The sequence below is a fragment of the Carettochelys insculpta genome, chromosome 1, assembly GCF_033958435.1.
Source record: "Carettochelys insculpta isolate YL-2023 chromosome 1, ASM3395843v1, whole genome shotgun sequence".
Taxonomy (NCBI): Eukaryota; Metazoa; Chordata; order Testudines; family Carettochelyidae; genus Carettochelys; species Carettochelys insculpta.
The window spans coordinates 291226204-291244008 of record NC_134137.1 but is presented as its reverse complement, the minus strand read 5'-3'; the positions used below and the strand labels follow the sequence as shown (position 1 = coordinate 291244008).

At 51.5% G+C, this 17805-nt stretch overlaps 1 protein-coding gene across 1 annotated transcript in view; it reads left to right on the top strand.

Moving 5' to 3' along the window:
- The window catches only part of CFAP54 (cilia and flagella associated protein 54), a 315059-nt gene that overhangs the window by 271641 nt on the left and 25613 nt on the right, over positions 1-17805 (top strand). The window contains exons 63-64 of the mRNA XM_074983979.1: positions 280-483; positions 3556-3767. Of these exons, the coding sequence (XP_074840080.1) occupies positions 280-483; positions 3556-3767 (416 nt within the window). The remainder of the gene's footprint in view (positions 1-279; positions 484-3555; positions 3768-17805) is intronic.

Sequence of the window (17805 nt, the reverse complement as noted above, 5' to 3'; positions counted from 1 at the left end):
GTTGAAGCACCTTAATTCAGGCTTCTATGCCATCTCACTGTGGGAGGTGAATGGGAGTGAGTGCTCCCATCCACTTCTCTTACTCCTAATGAGAAGCAGGACTACCAACTAACCCGAGCACCCTGTAAGTTCAATTTAATGCGTCAGTACCCGGGTGCTGAATCAAACTCCGGAAGACCAACCAAGGCAATGTCAATATTCCTGTAAGTGTAGACATATCCTGAACGAAATAGGATTAGATTAGTTATAGTTAGTTATAATTGTTTCTTATATTTGCAGATGGATATGAGGTTCGCCATAAAAATCTTGTGGCGTCTTCTACAAAAAATGAAGAAATCACAGAAAGTGAAAAGGACAAAACAGAAAACAAAGTAATAGAATGTAATATCTCCCAGGACACCAAGAGCAAACAAACTATTTCATGGGTCCATTTAATTCACTACCATAATTACTTAATAAGACATAACACAAGCCCTCTCTTTGGTATGGACTATCAATTTTACTTTTTTCTTGAGGCCAAAGGAATTTGGGGAATTACTCTCTGGAAGAAGTCCTGTGGCACCTTATAGACTAACAGACTCTTTGGAGCATAAGCTTTCATGGGCAAAGATGCATTAGAATGGAGGTTCCAGGTTCAGTCAGGGAGGATGTGGCCCTCTTCCAGCAGCCCATATGGAGGTGTGAACACCAAGAGAGGAGAAACTGCTTTTGTAGCTGGCCAGCCATTCTCAATCTTTGTTCAATCCTTGATTGATGGTGTCAAATTTGCAAAAATTGTAGCTCTGCAGTTTCTCTTTGGAGTCTGTTTTTGAAGCTCCATCAGCAGTTGTGCTTTGGCATCAGCAGTGATACTGTTCCTAAAAGCTTGAAGTCTGTCTTCCTGTGGGATGAATCAAATTCTCACCAGCAACTATACACCACACTACAATAACTCTAACTCAGAAACCTGTCCCTGCAACAAACCTTGGTGCCAACTCTGCCCACATTTCTATACTAGTGACACCATCACAGGACGTAACCACATCAACCACGCCATCAGGGGCTCATTCACTTGCACATCTACTAATGTAATATATGCCATCATGTGACAGCAAGGCCCCTCTGCTGTGTACATTGTCCATACTGGACAGCCTCTACATAAAAGTATAAATGGTCAAAAATCAGATATCAGGATTGGTAACATACAGAAGCCTATAGTATTGGAGAGCACTTCAATCTCCCTGGACACTCAGTAGCAGATTTAAAAGTAGCCATCCTGCAACAAAAAAACTTCAAAAACAGACTTCAAAGAGAAACTTCAGAGCTACAATTCATTTGCAAATTTTGTTTACCATTGCTCATAAGCAGGATTTCTAGAGTCCACTGGCATCCATCCACTAACTTTTTTTCAATCAAGGATTGAACAGAGACTGGGAATGGCTGGCCAATTACAAAAGCAATTTCTTCTGTCATGGTGTTCATACTTCCACATCAGCTGCTGGAAGAGGACCACATCTTCCCTGACTGAATTGACCTTGTCAACTCTGGCCTTTCTCTTGATTAGTACTCCCTTGTCATGGCTCCTTCCCCACTCTAGCAAGACAAATGCAGAAGTGGGGGCCAGCAAAAGTACCTCCAAAACCTTATCTACCAAGTTTTGGTATAAACTTCCCCCCCAAAATCCTAAAAACCTTAGATTTTGGGGATAAAATTCACTGCCACCGCCCAAGTAATAATAAGGAAACCAGGGAGAGACCACTTGGGAAATCTCAGCCCCGAAAGTAAAAAACCAGGACACAAACATTAACTAATACCAGGTTAATAAAAAGAAAAAGAGAGAACTTTTATTATTACAACAATATTCGTGTTGCATGCCTCATGACTAGATGGAAGAGTCACAAAGTAAAACATGGGGAGTCTCCACCATGGGCCTAGAACTTAGTTACAAGGAGAGTAAAAGAACATTTCTAAAAAGTGCACAGACATCAGATCCCACTTCCCAAACCATAAAACAATAAAGCCTAACAGACTTATCTAAACTTTACCCTACTTACAGAAGATTGGAGGGCCTGTTTTTTGAGGGAGATATTCTGTGTCTCTCTCCCTCATGGCTGGAAAGAAGAAGAAAGAGACAGTGAACACAAGAAGGGAGGAGCCAAAATTCAATTCTTACCTACATTCCTAAAGGCCAACCCCACCTGGCTAAGGAGGTTAACCCTTTTACTCCCAGGCTGCTGGCTAACCCTCATGATCATGACATCCCTTCTTTTCATAAGCCTGTATAATTAGACCTGCTCTGGAACCTCTGTTCCAATGCATCTGATGAAGTGGGTCTTTGCCAGCAAAAGCTTATGATCCAAAAAAATCTGTTAATCTATAAGGTGCCACAGAACTTCTTCTTGTTTTTGCGGATACAGACTGATATGGCTACCCCTCTGATACTCTGGGACTTAATCCAAAGTGCTTGATTTGGAGCTCTTTTGCACTGTCTAAATCAGGAGAAATTTCACTGAAATCAATGGGGTTATGCTAATGTAAAACTACTGTAAATGAACATAAACCTAGCACCAAATGGGTCTCTTGAAACTGATTTCTTGTTATTGTTATTTCAATAACCTATTTCATTTTCAAACTGTCTCTTTTTAATTCTGGAGGTCTCAGTAAACATTCTATTGTCAAGGTCACAATGAGAGTTGCACTTAAAAACATTATACCTCAGTCTCCAAGGGTGGTTTTGGTTCTTCCCATCTTATGACTCAGGGTAAGCCCATAAACAAGCAATAAGTAACCTAAGCTAATGAGTGGGCACCATGAGTGGCCCTTCTTCATCTCAGTGGGGTGCAAGATTGTTGCAACCTAAACGGTCTCCTTGGACAGGATAGTTTTGCTGACTGTACTTGCATACTTAGAATTTGTGGGGTGTGTGCCAATAGAACTGTTGCAGTGCTTTTATGGATGCAAAGAGAGCACACCACTCCCTGGTCAGTGACGTGTGCAATCAGCACACACCTTATTTCATGTGCCCTTGTTTTACATGCATGTCACTTTAGTAATATCGGAAAGAAAAAAAGTTTGTGGATGGAAGCCAGTGGACTCTAGCAATCCTGCATGTGAGCAATGGTAAACAAAATGTCTCATGGGCCACACATAGATCCCTGATGGACCACATGTGGTCTTCAGGCTGCAGGTTACCCACCACTGTCCTAAACTGAGCTTCTGAGACAGATGGATTCTTCCATCCCCTTCTTAAAATAATCAGCTCAGAAAGCTTCTATTTTTGTAAGCAATAACTGGGGGGTGGGCAGTAGGCACTATACTCTGTCACAGAAATGTGTGGATTCTTAAGGTATTATTATTACATTTATTCAGTAATAGACAGTCCTGGTCCAAGTCTGTGACTTCAAGGTGCTGCAATTCCAATAAACAATAATAATTGAGAACCATCAGACATATTTAATTCTGAAAACAAATTTTTTAAATTTATTGTTTTGTATTTATAAATATCAAGCAGTCATAGAAAGTCTACAATTCTAAATGACAAATAGTACATTAATATAGATTTTTCTCTTTCTAAAGCTGTCACCAGATCAACACCTGGACCATTTTCCATGGAAGATGCACTGTTCACCTCTGTGTTTGATACAGGAATTGTTCTGCGTTTAGCAGAAATGCATTTTTTCCTAAAAAAACATCTGCATATATATTCAGTGTGTTGTCTTGAAGATTTTCCAAAACAGCTGCTGCTTTCAGAAAAACCAGGTGTTAGTTTGTCTGCTGTTCCTGTAAAGGTATGTTCTACAAATTATTTCTCTGTCATGCTTGCATGACATGTCATGCATTCATCATTCAGCTTCATGGGGTCTCCAAATATTCTTTTTTTTACTGGTTCTTCCAACAGTAGAATTCATTGCATGGCATTGCACAGGGCCAACACAAAGTCCATGCAACACTTAAGTCCTGCTCAAGTCTCAATATGAGTAATTAATTGTTGCACAGACTTCTGTGCTAATTCTCTGCACAGGAGTGGATTACATTCAACGTATGTTTTGTCTTTAATATGAAAAATAGTAGCAATTTTTGTCTTATCTTATCCTTGCCATAAAGGCCATACAAGAGTTGCCTCTAGAACTAACGGGGGCTACGTCTACACGTGCAGCCAACATCGAAATAGCTTATTTCGATGTTGCGACATCGAAATAGTCTATTTCGATGAATAACGTCTACACGTCCTCCAGGGCCGGCAACGTCGATGTTCAACTTCGACGTTGCTCAGCCCAACATCGAAATAGGCGCACCAAGGGAACGTCTACACGTCAAAGTAGAACACATCGAAATAGGGATGCCAGGCACAGCTGCAGACAGGGTCAACGGGCGGACTAGCGCTTCCGGGGCAACAGCTAGCCGCTCCCTTAAAGGGCCCCTCCCACATACACTCAGCCTGCACAGCACGCGGTCTGAGGAGCCATATAGGCACACAGACCCCGAGCGCCGCAGTCATGGACCCCCAGCAGCAGCAGCAGCAGCAGCAGCTAGAGGTCCACCCAGCCCTCCCGGCAGGAGCAGGGCTTGCCCTGGCTCATGCCATGTTGGGGGCAGCTGAGCACCTTCTTGCCCCAGGGGAGGAGATGCCCCCAGGGCAGCAGGGCTCAGCCCCTACCCCTGCAGCACCCCGCTCCACCCCCCGCCTCACACGCCGGCGGCTGTGGAGCTACCCCACCAGCACCGACTGGTGGGAGCGGCTGGTGCTTGGGGAGTGGGACGACGACCACTGGCTCCGGAACTTCAGGATGACCCGCCAGACATTCCTGGAGCTCTGCCAGTGGCTCACCCCCGCACTCAGGCACCGGGACACTGCCATGCGGCGTGCCCTCCCTGTGGAGAAACGGGTCAGCATCGCTGTCTGGAAGCTGGCCACTCCGGACAGCTACCGATCCGTGGGGCAGCAGTTTGGTGTTGGAAAGGCCACCGTCGGGGCTGTCTTCATGGAGGTAAGAGAACCCACAGGGGGACGCCAGGCCAGGGCAGGGGGGCCAGGGCAGGGCAGGGTAGGGCAGGGCAGGGGGGCCAGAGCAGGGCAGGGCAGGGCAGGGCAGGGCAGAGCAGGGCAGGGCAGGGGGGCCAGGGCAGGGCAGGGCAGGGCAGGGCAGGGCAGGGGGGCCAGGGCAGGGCAGGGCCACGCACACCCTGCTCACCTCTCATTGGGGCTGTCCCATGTGCTTTCTCTGCAGGTCGTGCGTGCCATCAACTCCATGCTCCTGCACAAGCTCGTGAGGCTGGGGGACCCACAGGCCACTGTCGCCGCCTTTGCCACCCTGGGCTTCCCCAACTGCTTTGGGGCTCTGGATGGGACTCACATCCCCATCCGCGCCCTGGACCACAGTGGCGGCCGATACCTCAATCGGAAGGGCTACCATTCAGTTGTCCTGCAGGCCTTGGTGGACAGCCGGGGACGGTTCCAGGACATTTACGTGGGCTGGCCTGGCAGCACCCACGACGCCCAGGTTTTCCGCAACTCGGGCCTGTGCCGCCGGCTGGAGGCGGGAACCTACATCCCCCAGCGGGAGATCCCTCTGGGGGACACCACCATGCCCTTCTGCATCCTCGCGGATGCGGCCTACCCCCTCAGGCCGTGGCTCATGCGCCCCTACACGGGCCACCTCTCCGCCAGCCAGGAGCGCTTCAACGAGCGCCTAAACCGTGCACGCCAGGTGGTGGTGCGCTCATTTGGCCGCCTCAAGGGATGCTGGTGATGTCTCCTGACCCGCCTGGATGCCAGCCCCAACAACATCCTCCAGATTGTGGGTGCCTGCTGCGCCCTGCACAACCTCGTGGAGAGCAAGGGGGAGAGCTTTCTTCAGGGCTGGGCCGCGGAGGCCGCCAGGGCACACGTGCAGCCACCTGCTGCCCCCAGTCGGCAGGTGGACCCAGAGGGGACCCGGGTCCGGGAGGCCCTGCGGGCCCACTTCGAGCAACAGGCCGCGGGGTGAACTCTGGCCAGGCCCCCTACTGCCCGCCCCTTCCTCCCCCACACTCCTGCCCCAACGCCCACACCATGGAGCACCCCACCGCCCCCCGCCACTTGTCCAGGAGAAATGACAGCACGAACTTGTGGGTAAACGTAAATGTTTTTTTTGTCTTAACGAATTTTTTTTTTTTTTGGTAAATAAATAATATGTGAAACAGAAACCAAAAAGGAGGGACAAATGTTCAACAAAAGCAAGATGTGCACAAATAAAACAATATACAACAACAAAGCAGAGAACTGTGCGCCATCAACAAAAAAGAAAAGCAGGGAGGAGAACGGGGCGAACTATTTACAGAGGGGGGACGGGGCAAACAGGGGCACCAAAATAAAGCAGTCCAACAAAAGTCTGTCCAACAAGGGGGGGGCAACGTCCCGGGCCCCTCGCCCCTACAGCCCAGCACTGGGCATGCCCGGCTGGGAGCTCCGCCGGGCCTGCAGTCTGGTCCGCGGCTGGGTGGGAGCGGGCTCCACCGGAAGGTAGCGGCCCCGGTGAGTCTCGGGTGGCTCCAGGGGTCCCTCAGCGCGGTGGCCCTCGCGGGGACGTGGTGGGGCGACGGTGGACGGCCCGGCGACGGCTGGAGCAGCTGGTGGTGGGGCTGCAGGAGCGGGCATGGCGGGCAGTGGCTCGGCCGGCGCGGCATGGGGGGCCAGGTAGTCAACCAGCCGGTTGATGGTCTCCATATAGGCCCCCCATGCCTCCCTGCGCCAGGCCAGCGCCTGCTTCTGCAGCCGGAGGTGCTGCTCCGACACCTCCAGCTGCCGGCGGAGGATGGACAGCAGCTGGGGGTCCGTGGCCGCCGCCGGTAGCAGGCGCGGGGTCCGCCGTCTGGCCCTCCGCGGGGCTGGTCGTTCCTCGGCCGAGGGGCTGCCCTGGAGCGAGGGTCCCGGAGGGCTCTCCGGGACAACCGAGGCCTCGCCGGCGCTCTCTTCCGGTCCTTCGGATGGTGCAGGTGCAGGTGCAGGACACAGGAGAGGAGGGGGGAAAGAAGAATGGAGACAGGCGTTAGTGTGGGCCCTGAGCCGTGGCCTTTGTCCCCCCCGCCCTGTGCTGCAGGTTCCCCATCCCCGTCCCCGGGAGATGCTGCTGTGATGGATGGGGTTCAGGGGTCCCCCTGCCCTGCACCCCGTCCCCTGGTGGGAGCGACTCTCACTTCACCCCGCAGGGTCTGAGAGCAGGAGAGCTTTCTTAGGCCACAGATGGCCAGTTTCTGGCAGGAGTGACAGCACCAGCTGTCAGAAGAGACAGTCCTTCCAACCCATCGTGGGGAGAAGACCCCAAGGGGGGCCCCTCTGGGATGCAGCTTTCCCCCTCCTCTGGCTGGCTGCCTACCAGCTCTCCCTTCCCCTAGCCTCTACCTGTGGCCCCCGCCCTCGCCCCCCAATTCCAAGCCAGCTCGGCTCCTCCCTCCTGTTTGCTCAGGGCAGAGGTGTCACCTGCCAGCTGTAGCGCCAGGATCCTCCTTTGGCCCTGGGAGCTCCTCGGCTCTTGTGGCTCATATGTAGCCTGAGTCTCCCTTTGGCACTCCCCCCACTCCATCACATGCTGCTGCTGCGGGGTGTCCCACCCCCTCCGCCCGGGGGCCCCTCGAGGTTCCGCTCCCCCCTGGCCCGGGGATGGGGCATGGCACTGTCATGCAGGGTGGCGGGGGGCAGGGGCTGATGGCTGCAGTGCTGTGAGGGCCATGGCCCTAGTGTCCTTGGGGCCATGGCCATGTGAGCGTGTGGGGGGCCCTGGACACATCTCTGTTCCTCCTGCCCCTCAAGCCCCGGGGTGTCCACCAGAGAGGGGTACCTACCTGTGGGTCCGCTCCCACGGTCCGGAGATCCCTGGGGATCGGAGGCCCTGCTGCTGCTCCGGGATGGCAGGAGGAGGATCTGCAGGCTGGATTCTGTGGAGGAGGAGCCCCCCTCCTCCTCCTCCTCCTCCTCCTCCTCCTGCCGCGATGTCCCGGGGATGGCCTCCGGGGGGGGCGCCCGGGGTGCGGGGCTTGCCTCCGGGGCGGAGTCCGGCTGCAGGGCCTGCTCGGGCTCGTCAGCCGAGGTGTCAAGGGTGGCCGGAGGGGAGGAGGTGTGCCAGGAGCCCAGGATGTCCCTGAGCTCCCTGTAAAAGGGGCAAGTGACGGGGGCGGCCCCAGATCGGCTGGCCACATCCCGGGCCCGGGCATAACCCTGCCGCAGCTCCTTGACCTTACTGCGGACGTGGTCAGGAGTGCGGGCAGGGTGACCCCGGGCAGCCAGGCCGTCGGCCAGCCGAGCGAACGCATCTGCGTTCCGCCTCTTGCTCCCCATTACCTGGAGCACCTCCTCCTCGCTCCAGAGCCCCAGCAGGTCCCGCATCTCGGCCTCCGTCCAAGAGGGGCCCCGCTGCCGCTTCCCAGACTGCGTGGCCCTCTGGCTGGGCTGGCTGCCCTGGCTCCCCTTGGGGGGGGACCCCTGGGGGCCCTGGGGGGGCTGCTGGGCAGCCATGGCCAGTGTCAGGGGCTGAGGGCTGTGCAGGCTCACCGCGGGTGCAGGCAGGAGCCTGCACGTTGCCTCAGCCTCCTGCCGTCAGGGCGGGGGAGGGGACCTTTAAGGGGCTGCTCCACGCGGCCACCAGTGAGCTGAGGGGCTGGAGAGAGCGTCTCTCAACCCCCCAGCTGATGGCCGCCATGGAGGACCCGGCAATTTCGATGTTGCGGGACACGGATCGTCTACACTGTCCCTACTTCGACGTTGAACGTCGAAGTAGGGCGCTATTCCTATCTCCTCATGAGGTTAGCGACTTCGACGTCTCGCCGCCTAACGTCGAAGTTAACTTCGAAATACGCCCGACGCGTGTAGACGTGATGGGCGCTATTTCGAAGTTGGTGCCGCTACTTCGAAGTAGCGTGCACGTGTAGACGCAGCCGGGGAGTGAGTTCTACTCCTGATATTTCCTCATTGTGAAGGCCTAGAGAGGTCTGAGGCCCATCCTAGAATTCATCTCAACAAGTATATGAGGAAGTGCAAATTCCACATGGTCTCTCTAGCCACCAAAATTCCACCTCTGCATCTGAGTGGTTGGTATGCTGCCCTCGACATGAAAGCTGCATACTTCTACATCACCATTCTCCCAGCGCACAGGCGATATTTCTGATTTGTGGTGAACAACAACCAATGCCACGTGCCCTTGTTTTACATGCATGTCACTTTAGTAATATCGGTAAGAAAAAAAGTTTAGTGGATGGAAACCGGTGGACTCTAGCAATCCTGCATATGAGCAACAGTAAACAAAATGTCTAATGGGCCACACATAAACCTCTGATGGACCACATGTAGTCTGTAGGCTGCAGGTTACCCACCACTGTCCTAAACTGAGCTTCTGAGAGAAATGGTTCATGGTACTGCCCTTCAGGCTATCAACAGCATCACAAGTATTCACTAAGTGCATGTCAGTGGTTGCAGCATTCCTCAGAAAAGGGAGAGTCAGAGTATACCCACATCTGGATGATTGGTTGCTGATGGGCTGCTCCAGGTAGGAAGTACAGTCTCATATTCATTTAACCCTGGACACATTCTGCAGCTTGGGTATCAATGACTCGAAGTCTATTCTTGTTACCACTCAACAAATAGAGTTTATTGGAGTGACTTGGACATAACTCAATTGAAAGCCATGCTCCTAGTCACCAGATTTCAGATCATGACAGAGATAATAACTTATTTATCTGCAACCCAATGACAACAGCATGAACCGTTTTTTGTCTGCTGGGGCATATGGCATTATGCTCTTATATAGCCAGGTATGCAGACTCAGATACCTACAGGGGTGGTTGGTGTCTCTTTATCATCCACAGAGGGACAAGATGGACCTAGTTCTGTCAGTCCCAAAGAATATACCCATGTCCCTGAAATGGTGGTTGGTCCCAGAGATGTCCTCTTCAATCCTGCATCCCCTGTGAAGACACTGGTAACGGATGCTTCAGATCGTGGATGGGTAGCCCGCCTCAGTGGTCTCATAAGCTAGGGGGTATGGAATCAAGCAGAGCAAAGCCTCCCCACCACTATCTGAGAGCTCAGGGTGGTGAGGCTGTCCTGCCAGACCTCTTGTGCTCAATTGCAGGGCCAGTGCATAGCCGTGATGACAGACAGCATCACTGCTATGTTCTACATAAACAAACAGGGAGGGTGAGATAGAGTCTGCTATGCCAAGATGCCCTGCATCTATGGGACTTTTACATAGCCCACTCAATTCACCAAGCAGCCTGTTATCTCGCGGGCCTCCAAAACACAGTCAGACACACTCAGCAGCTTGTTCCTCAGTCATGAGTGGTCCATCAGGGAGGATGTTTTACACTCAATTTTCCTAAAGTGGAGCTTTCCCTTGATTGACTTCACCACCATGGTGAACAAGATATGTGGAAAATTCTGCTCATTTCAGAACCACAACCTGGGTTTGACTGCAGATGCATTTGTGATTCATTGTGTGTGTGGGGGGGGCAACTATTGTGTGTGCTCCCTCCCATTCTGCTAATGCACAAAGTTTTAAAGATTCTCAGGAACAGGACAGACATAATCTTTATAGCACCAGCTTGGCCCCATCAGCCTTGGTTCCCAGCCCTGTTAGATCCTTTATTGAACACCCTGGTGGCCCTTCCTCTGTACTCAGATCTGAGCTTACAGGACACCAGTTGTTTCCTTCATCCAGACCTTCAGTCCCTCATCTAATGACATGGAGGCCTCATGGCTAAATGCTTCAGAGCTACAATGCTTAGACTGGGTGCAGGAGGTCATTCCCAGTAGTAACCCTCCACTATGGTCATCTAATTGGCCAAGTGGTGGAGATTCTCCTACTATACCAGTGATTCTGGTGGCTATACCAATGATTCTGTACCTGTTCTGCAATTGCAATCCCAAGGCTTAGCATTCTCCTCTGTCAACATCCCTCTTCTCAAACCCTCGACTTTCCCATTTCAAACCCTCGCCCCCCCAGGCCCTTTGTGGAACCTTAACTTGGTTCTCATTAAGTTAATGGGGCCTCCTTTTGAACCACCTGCTCACTTCCACACCTCTTGTGGAAAATCTCATTCTTGGTGCCCATTGTATTAGGCAGGATGTCAGAATCGAGGGCCCTTACATGTGAGCCACCATACATCATATTCTAGAAGGATGAAGTTCAACTATGGCCACATCCTGCCTTGTTGCCCAAGGTCATATCACAGTTCCACCTGGGACAGGACATTTTTCTCTCTGTGCTTTATTGGAAACTACATACCTCCTTCAGACAACAGACACTTCACACACTGGATGTACATAGGGCTTTAGTGTTTTATTTAGGACACATCACCCCTTTTAGGAAGTCTGCACAGCTTTTCGTAGCCATAAAAGATTGCATGAAAGGCCTCCCACTCCTCAGAATGCGTTTCTGTTTGGATTTCGGACTGCATTTGAGAATGTTACATCTGGTCTCAGTTCCACCACTGGTAGTCAAGGCCCACTCGTATTCATATTCACATTCGAAAGCCAATTTCATAAAGCATGGGGAGGGTGGAGAGCCCATGATACCTAGATTATTTATAATTTTCTTCCTATCTACACTGCATAGAGGCCCAATGACATTTTTTTCTTAGTCTCTTTGTAGATATATAACTAAAAACCCCAATAGTTATTTACTTTCTTTGACATGAGCTAATTTAGCTTGAATTTGAGCTATTGTCATTTTATTCCTACGTTTTTTGGACCTCCAAAATGTAGCTTTCTTTGTGGATCAAGCGGGTCTTTGCCCACGAACGCTTATGCTCCAAAGTATCTGTTAGTCTATAAGGTGCCACAGGACTTCTTGTTCTGTTCATTCACAGTAGACTAACTGCTTACTTCCAATAACCATTTTAAGGTGGCTATTTATCAAACCAGGTTTGGTGCCTTTCCCTATAATTTTTCCCCTTTTTGATATAGTTTTTGTATGGATGATCAAAAGAAATCCCAAGCATCAAACCTAAATAAATCTGTATACTCACATTATATCATTCACAGCAAGCTTGAATAGTTGGAAGTGTAGGATCTGCAATAACGATGTTGATTTTAGACTCTGAAGGCTCAATATGAAATAAAAGGTTATTTTCTTCCTATCCCACTCTCAGCTGAACTGGAATAACAATTACATTACAACATTAAAAAATGGGTTATTCTTCACGGTTAATTTTACTGTCTATTCTTCAGTGTTTTCATATAAGCCTTCAGAGATGTGTTCTCTAGCCCATCTGACTTAAACTTATTTTATGAAAGTAGATCTTTAGACTTGGTGAACTTTCAATAATGTAAGACAGTGTATACCTAGTTCCCAGCAAGGAAAAGCTAATTCTACCACTGAATAAAAGGTAACTATATGGTATGTGACATTTATAGCAGCCATCATATATCAAACCTTATTTTACTTTGCTCTTCTTTTGATATAATTAGTATTACAATGTACTAGAATAATCAGCTCAAGAGATCACTGTTACGTTCATGACAGGTGCAAGCAGCATAATAATGTGTGTTTCACTTCTACAGACAGCTAACAAACATAAAGCTTTTTGATTTTTTTTTGTTTGTTATCAGGTCAATGTTTCATTGATTTTTATAATAACATTTTAGAAGCCTTAATCATTCAGTGGGCTATATGCATTATTTTTTAAAATTGTTCCTGTTATTTGATACTTAAACCTTGGGTATGAAGCTTCCACTACAAATAGATGTATGTCTTATCGAAAGGATTGTTGTTATATTCAGGATCACCACTTATGCTTGTCTATAACATTTTTCATCTATTAAAGCTTTTCTATTGCTCTCTTGAACAAAAAATCCAAACAAAATTTAAAAAAAGTTTTGATAAAATTATGTATTGTTTTTTAAGTTTTCATGCTTACATTTTATATCACTCTTCTCTGGCAGTAGTTAGGACAAGAAGTGTGGAAGACAGCAGTTTGATGTTTACAGGATTTTGAGAAAGCCAAGTTGATAAATGCCTGTGTCTGTAGTCCAGCAACCTTCCAGTTTGACAGGAGGAGCTGTGTCATTGTACTTCTGAAAGGTTAAATGTGTAAACAACAAAATAGTCTGTACAGTTTAAAACAAAATATCCATCTTAAAAATAAATTTATATAAATTTATATAAATCCTTAATTATACTGTACACTGCATCTCTATAATTTTGCAATATCTAGTCTACCAAATATTAAATCCCTACTCCCAGGCTTATATTAGCATGTTCTCATAACTTTGACGCATCTCCATGCCGGCGTGTATCTACTATATATTTTAGAGAGTTTGTTTATCAGTTTGATCAAGAACTCCTCCTAAACGGTAATAGCTAGGACCATCAAATTCAGTATACAGCTTCCTCTTATTGTAACTTAAAGCAACATAAGAGTTAGGTTGTGCCCCTAAAATGGTATGTGCCGGGAATGGGATTTTGTCTCATAAAACCAAACAGACAATCACCAAATCAAATACTGGCCTCAAAATTGAGAGAACTGAGCAAATGTTAAAAGAGACTGTGCCATCATGAACCAGAAAAATAGGATGAACCTGGAATAGGATTGCTTCTGGCTAAACCTTGCAGAAAGAAATAAAATAGAGAAACGTGGAGTAGTGCTCCGTTTGTCACAGGCAAATGAATGCCTAAGGTATGAAAACTGGAACATGTTATTTGGAAACCAAATTAATGATAGCTCTCTTTTGTTAAAACATAGCAAATAATAAGAGCTTATAGGGATGAAGAAAAAAATACACTTAATGAAATTCCCTTTTAAAAATACTAAGAAATATTAAACAGACAAATTTTAACAATTTAAGAAATTAGAAATAAAAATAATTTTCATTTTTGAAAAATACAATCATTTAAATAAATCAAGTACTTTTTTATTTAAAAAACCTCAATTGTGTTAAGTATCTGAGCAACAATAGGTAAATCTGCTAGTATGGGTGCATCTACACTAGCCGGCTACTTCAAAGTAGCCGGCACAACGTTGAAATAGCACGTGTCACGTCTACACGTGCTGTGTGCTATTTCGACATTCAAATCGATGTTAAGCGGCGAGACGTCGAAATCGCTATTCCCATCCGAAGATGGGAATAGCACCCTAGTTCAACGTTTAACATTGAAGTAGGGTATGTGTAGATGATCCGCATCCTGCTACTTCAAAATAGCGGGGTCTGCCATGGTGGCAATCAGCTGTTAGGCGGAGACATGCTGTCCAGCCCCTGTGGGGCTCTATGATCTCTGCGCCCAGTGGTTCTTAAAGCTGCATGGACCCAGAAACCCCGTAGCAGGAAGCTGACACCGTGCAGGCAGCAGCCGTGCTATGAAGTGTCCCTGCACAAGCCAGACAGACACCATCATGGCAGCGAGCCAGCCTCCCGAGAGCCCCTAGAGCTCCCCCTCCAGGCCATCCCAGGGCTCCCAGACCTCCAGCTGGCGGGGTAGGAAGCGGGGCCCCTCCTGGACTGACTCTGAGCTCCGTGACCTGCTGGGGCTCTGGGGTGAGGAGGAGGTGCTACATATCATGGGGAGCAAGCGGCGGAACCAGAGACATTTGCCCGGCTGGCTGAGGGCCTGGCTGCCCGGGGTCACCCTGCCCGCACTCCTGACCATGTCAGGAGTAAGGTCAAGGAGTCGCAGCAGGGTTACGCCTGGGCCCGGGAGTCGGCCAGCCAGTCTGGGGCTCCCCTGCCGCTTGCCCCTATTACCGGGAGCTCAGGAATATCCTGGGTCCCCGGGGCACCTCCTACCCCCCAGCCACCCTTGACATGACGGCTGATGAGCCCCAGCCGGCCTCGGAGCCAAGGTCGGGTCCAGAGGCCAGACCTGCCCCCCTCATGGCTAGAGCCGGGACCCTCCGCCCCGGCCACCGAGTGGTCCAGCGAGGAAGAGGAGCTCGTGCTGGACATCCCATACCGCAGCTCCAGCCGGGTGTCCATTAGATGGGCCTCTCCTGATCCTGGCAGTGGACCGTCGGGTAAGTACTCCACAGGGCACAGACCCCCTGAGCATGGGGCGGGGGCACCATTTGATTTGGGGCTTCCCACATCTCCACAAGACACCAGCCTGCCATGGTCCGGGCAGACCACGGCACAGGGACGGTGCCACAGCCACCAGTGCCCAGCAGCACCTTCACCCCTGGACAGTGCCGTGCCCCACCCTTGGTGAGAGGTGAGGGGACGGACCACTGGAAGGGGCCACCCACAGGATCACTGCATGCACCAGTGGGGGATGGGGGGGACCACAGGCCCTTGGGGGGATAGGGAGTGGGCCAAGGGTCAGGGCTGGGTACTCATGGCCTCCCTTCCCCCTTTCCCCCTATTTCTGCAGCCACACCATCCATGGTCCCAGACAGCCCCCTGAGACCACCGGACCACCAACGCCCAGGGTCGCCGCCTGCACCGGGACAGGCCCACCCCAGCCAGGGCCACCGCTGCAGCACACATGACCCAGAGGTGGCTGCTGCTGTCCAGCGCCAGGCAGACGTCATGGAGCAGAGACTCCAACTTAAGGAGAGGGAGGCTGCCTGGCACCGGGAGGCCTGGCGGGAGTTTATGGCCACCTTCAACCGGGTGGCCAACACCTTTGAGGAGCTGGTGGCCCATCTGCCCCCCCCAATGTCCTCTGTGCTGCCCTCCCCCCTGCCCCGCCTGCTGTCCCACCTGCTGCCCCACCCACCAGCTCCGCCGGGCAGGAGCCACCTGGGGCTGATGACCAGGCCGAGGACCCGCCTCGGCCATACCTCCCCGTCCTCCCAGCCCCCAGCTGGCCTCACCGGGGACCCCGGCTCAGGGGGGAGCCGGCCACCCAAAAGTGCTGGGGGTCACACCCTTCCACCCCCACCCCAGAATGATGGGCTGATGTGTGGTCTGCCCACATCTTCCCCCCGTATATAGTTGTCCCCGCCCTTGTATATAGTTATTTATAGTTGACCCCCCTGTGCATAGTTTATTATAGATGTCCCCACTTGTATGTAGTTATTTTCAATGATTCTGCTTTATTTGGTTTATATATGTCGAAAAGAGGTGAAATTTTTGGTTATTTGAATAATGACAGTTTTATTTTTCAAAAAACCTGTGTCCCGTGTGCTTTTGGTGAGGGTGGGGTGTGGGTGCTGGGGCGGGGTGTATGGATGGCCTGGGTGTTGCTCACTAGGCCCCCTGGTCGAAGTATTCCCTCAGGGCCTCCCAGACCCGGACCCCATCCTGGTGGGCCTGGCGGCTTGGGGCAGCGGCTGGCTGGGGGGTAGGCTGTTCCAACCTCCGGTGCCCAGCCCTGCACAAAGGCCTCCCCCTTGTTTTCCACCAGGTTGTGGAGCATGCAGCAGGCACCCACAACCTGGGGGATGTTTTGGAGGCCCAGGTCTAGGCGTGCCAGGAGGCAATGCCAGCGGCCCTTCAGGCACCCGAAGGCTCACTCAACCACTTGGCAGGCATGGTTGAGTCGGGCATTGTAGCACTCCTGGCTAGCATTGAGGTGGCCTGTGTAGGGCTGCATAAGCCAGGGCTGGAGGGGGTAAGCCGCATCCCCCTAAATGCAGAGGGGTACGATGGTGGTATCCCCCAGAGGGATCTCCCTCTGGGGGATGTAGGTTACTGCCTGCAGTCAGCGGCATAGTCCCGAATTCCAGAAAACGTATGCATCATGGGTACAGCTGGGCCAGCCCACATATACGTCTTCAAAGCGGCCACGGCTGTCCACCATGGCCTGCAGGACCACAGAGTAGTAGCCCTTCCTGTTGATATAGCGGCCACCACTGTGGTCTGGGGCATGGATGGGGATGTGGGTCCCATCGAGGTCTCAAAAGCAGTTGGGGAATCCCATGGTGGCAAATCTCTCGACAGCCACATCCAGGTCTCCAGCTCGGATGACCCTCTTCAGCAGCAGGGCATTGAGTGCACGCACCACCTGTGGAGAGGGAACATGGGTGCCTGTGAGAGTTTGCAGAGTGTGACCCCCTCACCCAGGCCCCCCTTACCTGGGCCCCCTTCCTCAGGCCCCCCTCCCCAGGACCCCCGCCCCAGCAGGGGATTCAGACCCACACCTCCTTACCTCCATCAGGACAGCCCCGACTGTGGCCTTTCCCACTCCAAACTGCTGTCCCACGGAGCGGTACCTGTCTGGAGTGGCCGGCTTCCAGACAGCTATTGCGACCCTCTTCTTGACGGGGAGGGCGCACTGCATCCAGGTGTTGTGGTGCTTCATTGCGGGGGTGTGCCACTGGCAGAGCTCCATGAAGGTCTGTCGGCTCATGCGGAAGTTCTGCAGCCACTGTTCATCATTCCATTCCCCCATAACCCGGTGCTCCCACCACTCGGTACTGGAGGGGTAGCTCCAGAGTTGGCAGGCCACCTGGCAGCAGGGGAGCTGGAGGGCCCGATGGTCTGGGGTGTCTCCTGGTGCCCCTGGGGAGGGCTCCCATTCCAGAAGCTGCTGGGTGGCTGCCCAGGCAGCATCTAGAAGGGCGCCTGCTCCACGGGAGGCAGCTTGAAGGGCTTCCAGCTGCTGCTGGACGTCCATGTCTGCGGGCTCAAGGTCTGCGAGGCTTGTATAACCAACGCAGGGCTGCTCATGCAGTGCAGGCCAGGTGTGTCTGGGAGGGGCCCTTTAAGGGAGCAGCTTGCAGCTGCCCCGGAAGGGCTAGTCTACTCTGTGACCCCGTCTGCGGGCTTTTTTGGCCCCTTATTTCGAAAGAGGGGACTTGTGTGTGTGGACGCTCCGCATTTCCTTCCGGGGCGGCGACTTTCGATGTTTCCTGGTGCTACTTCAACATTGAACATCGACGTCACCAGCCCTGGAGTACGTGTAGATGATAATCATCGAC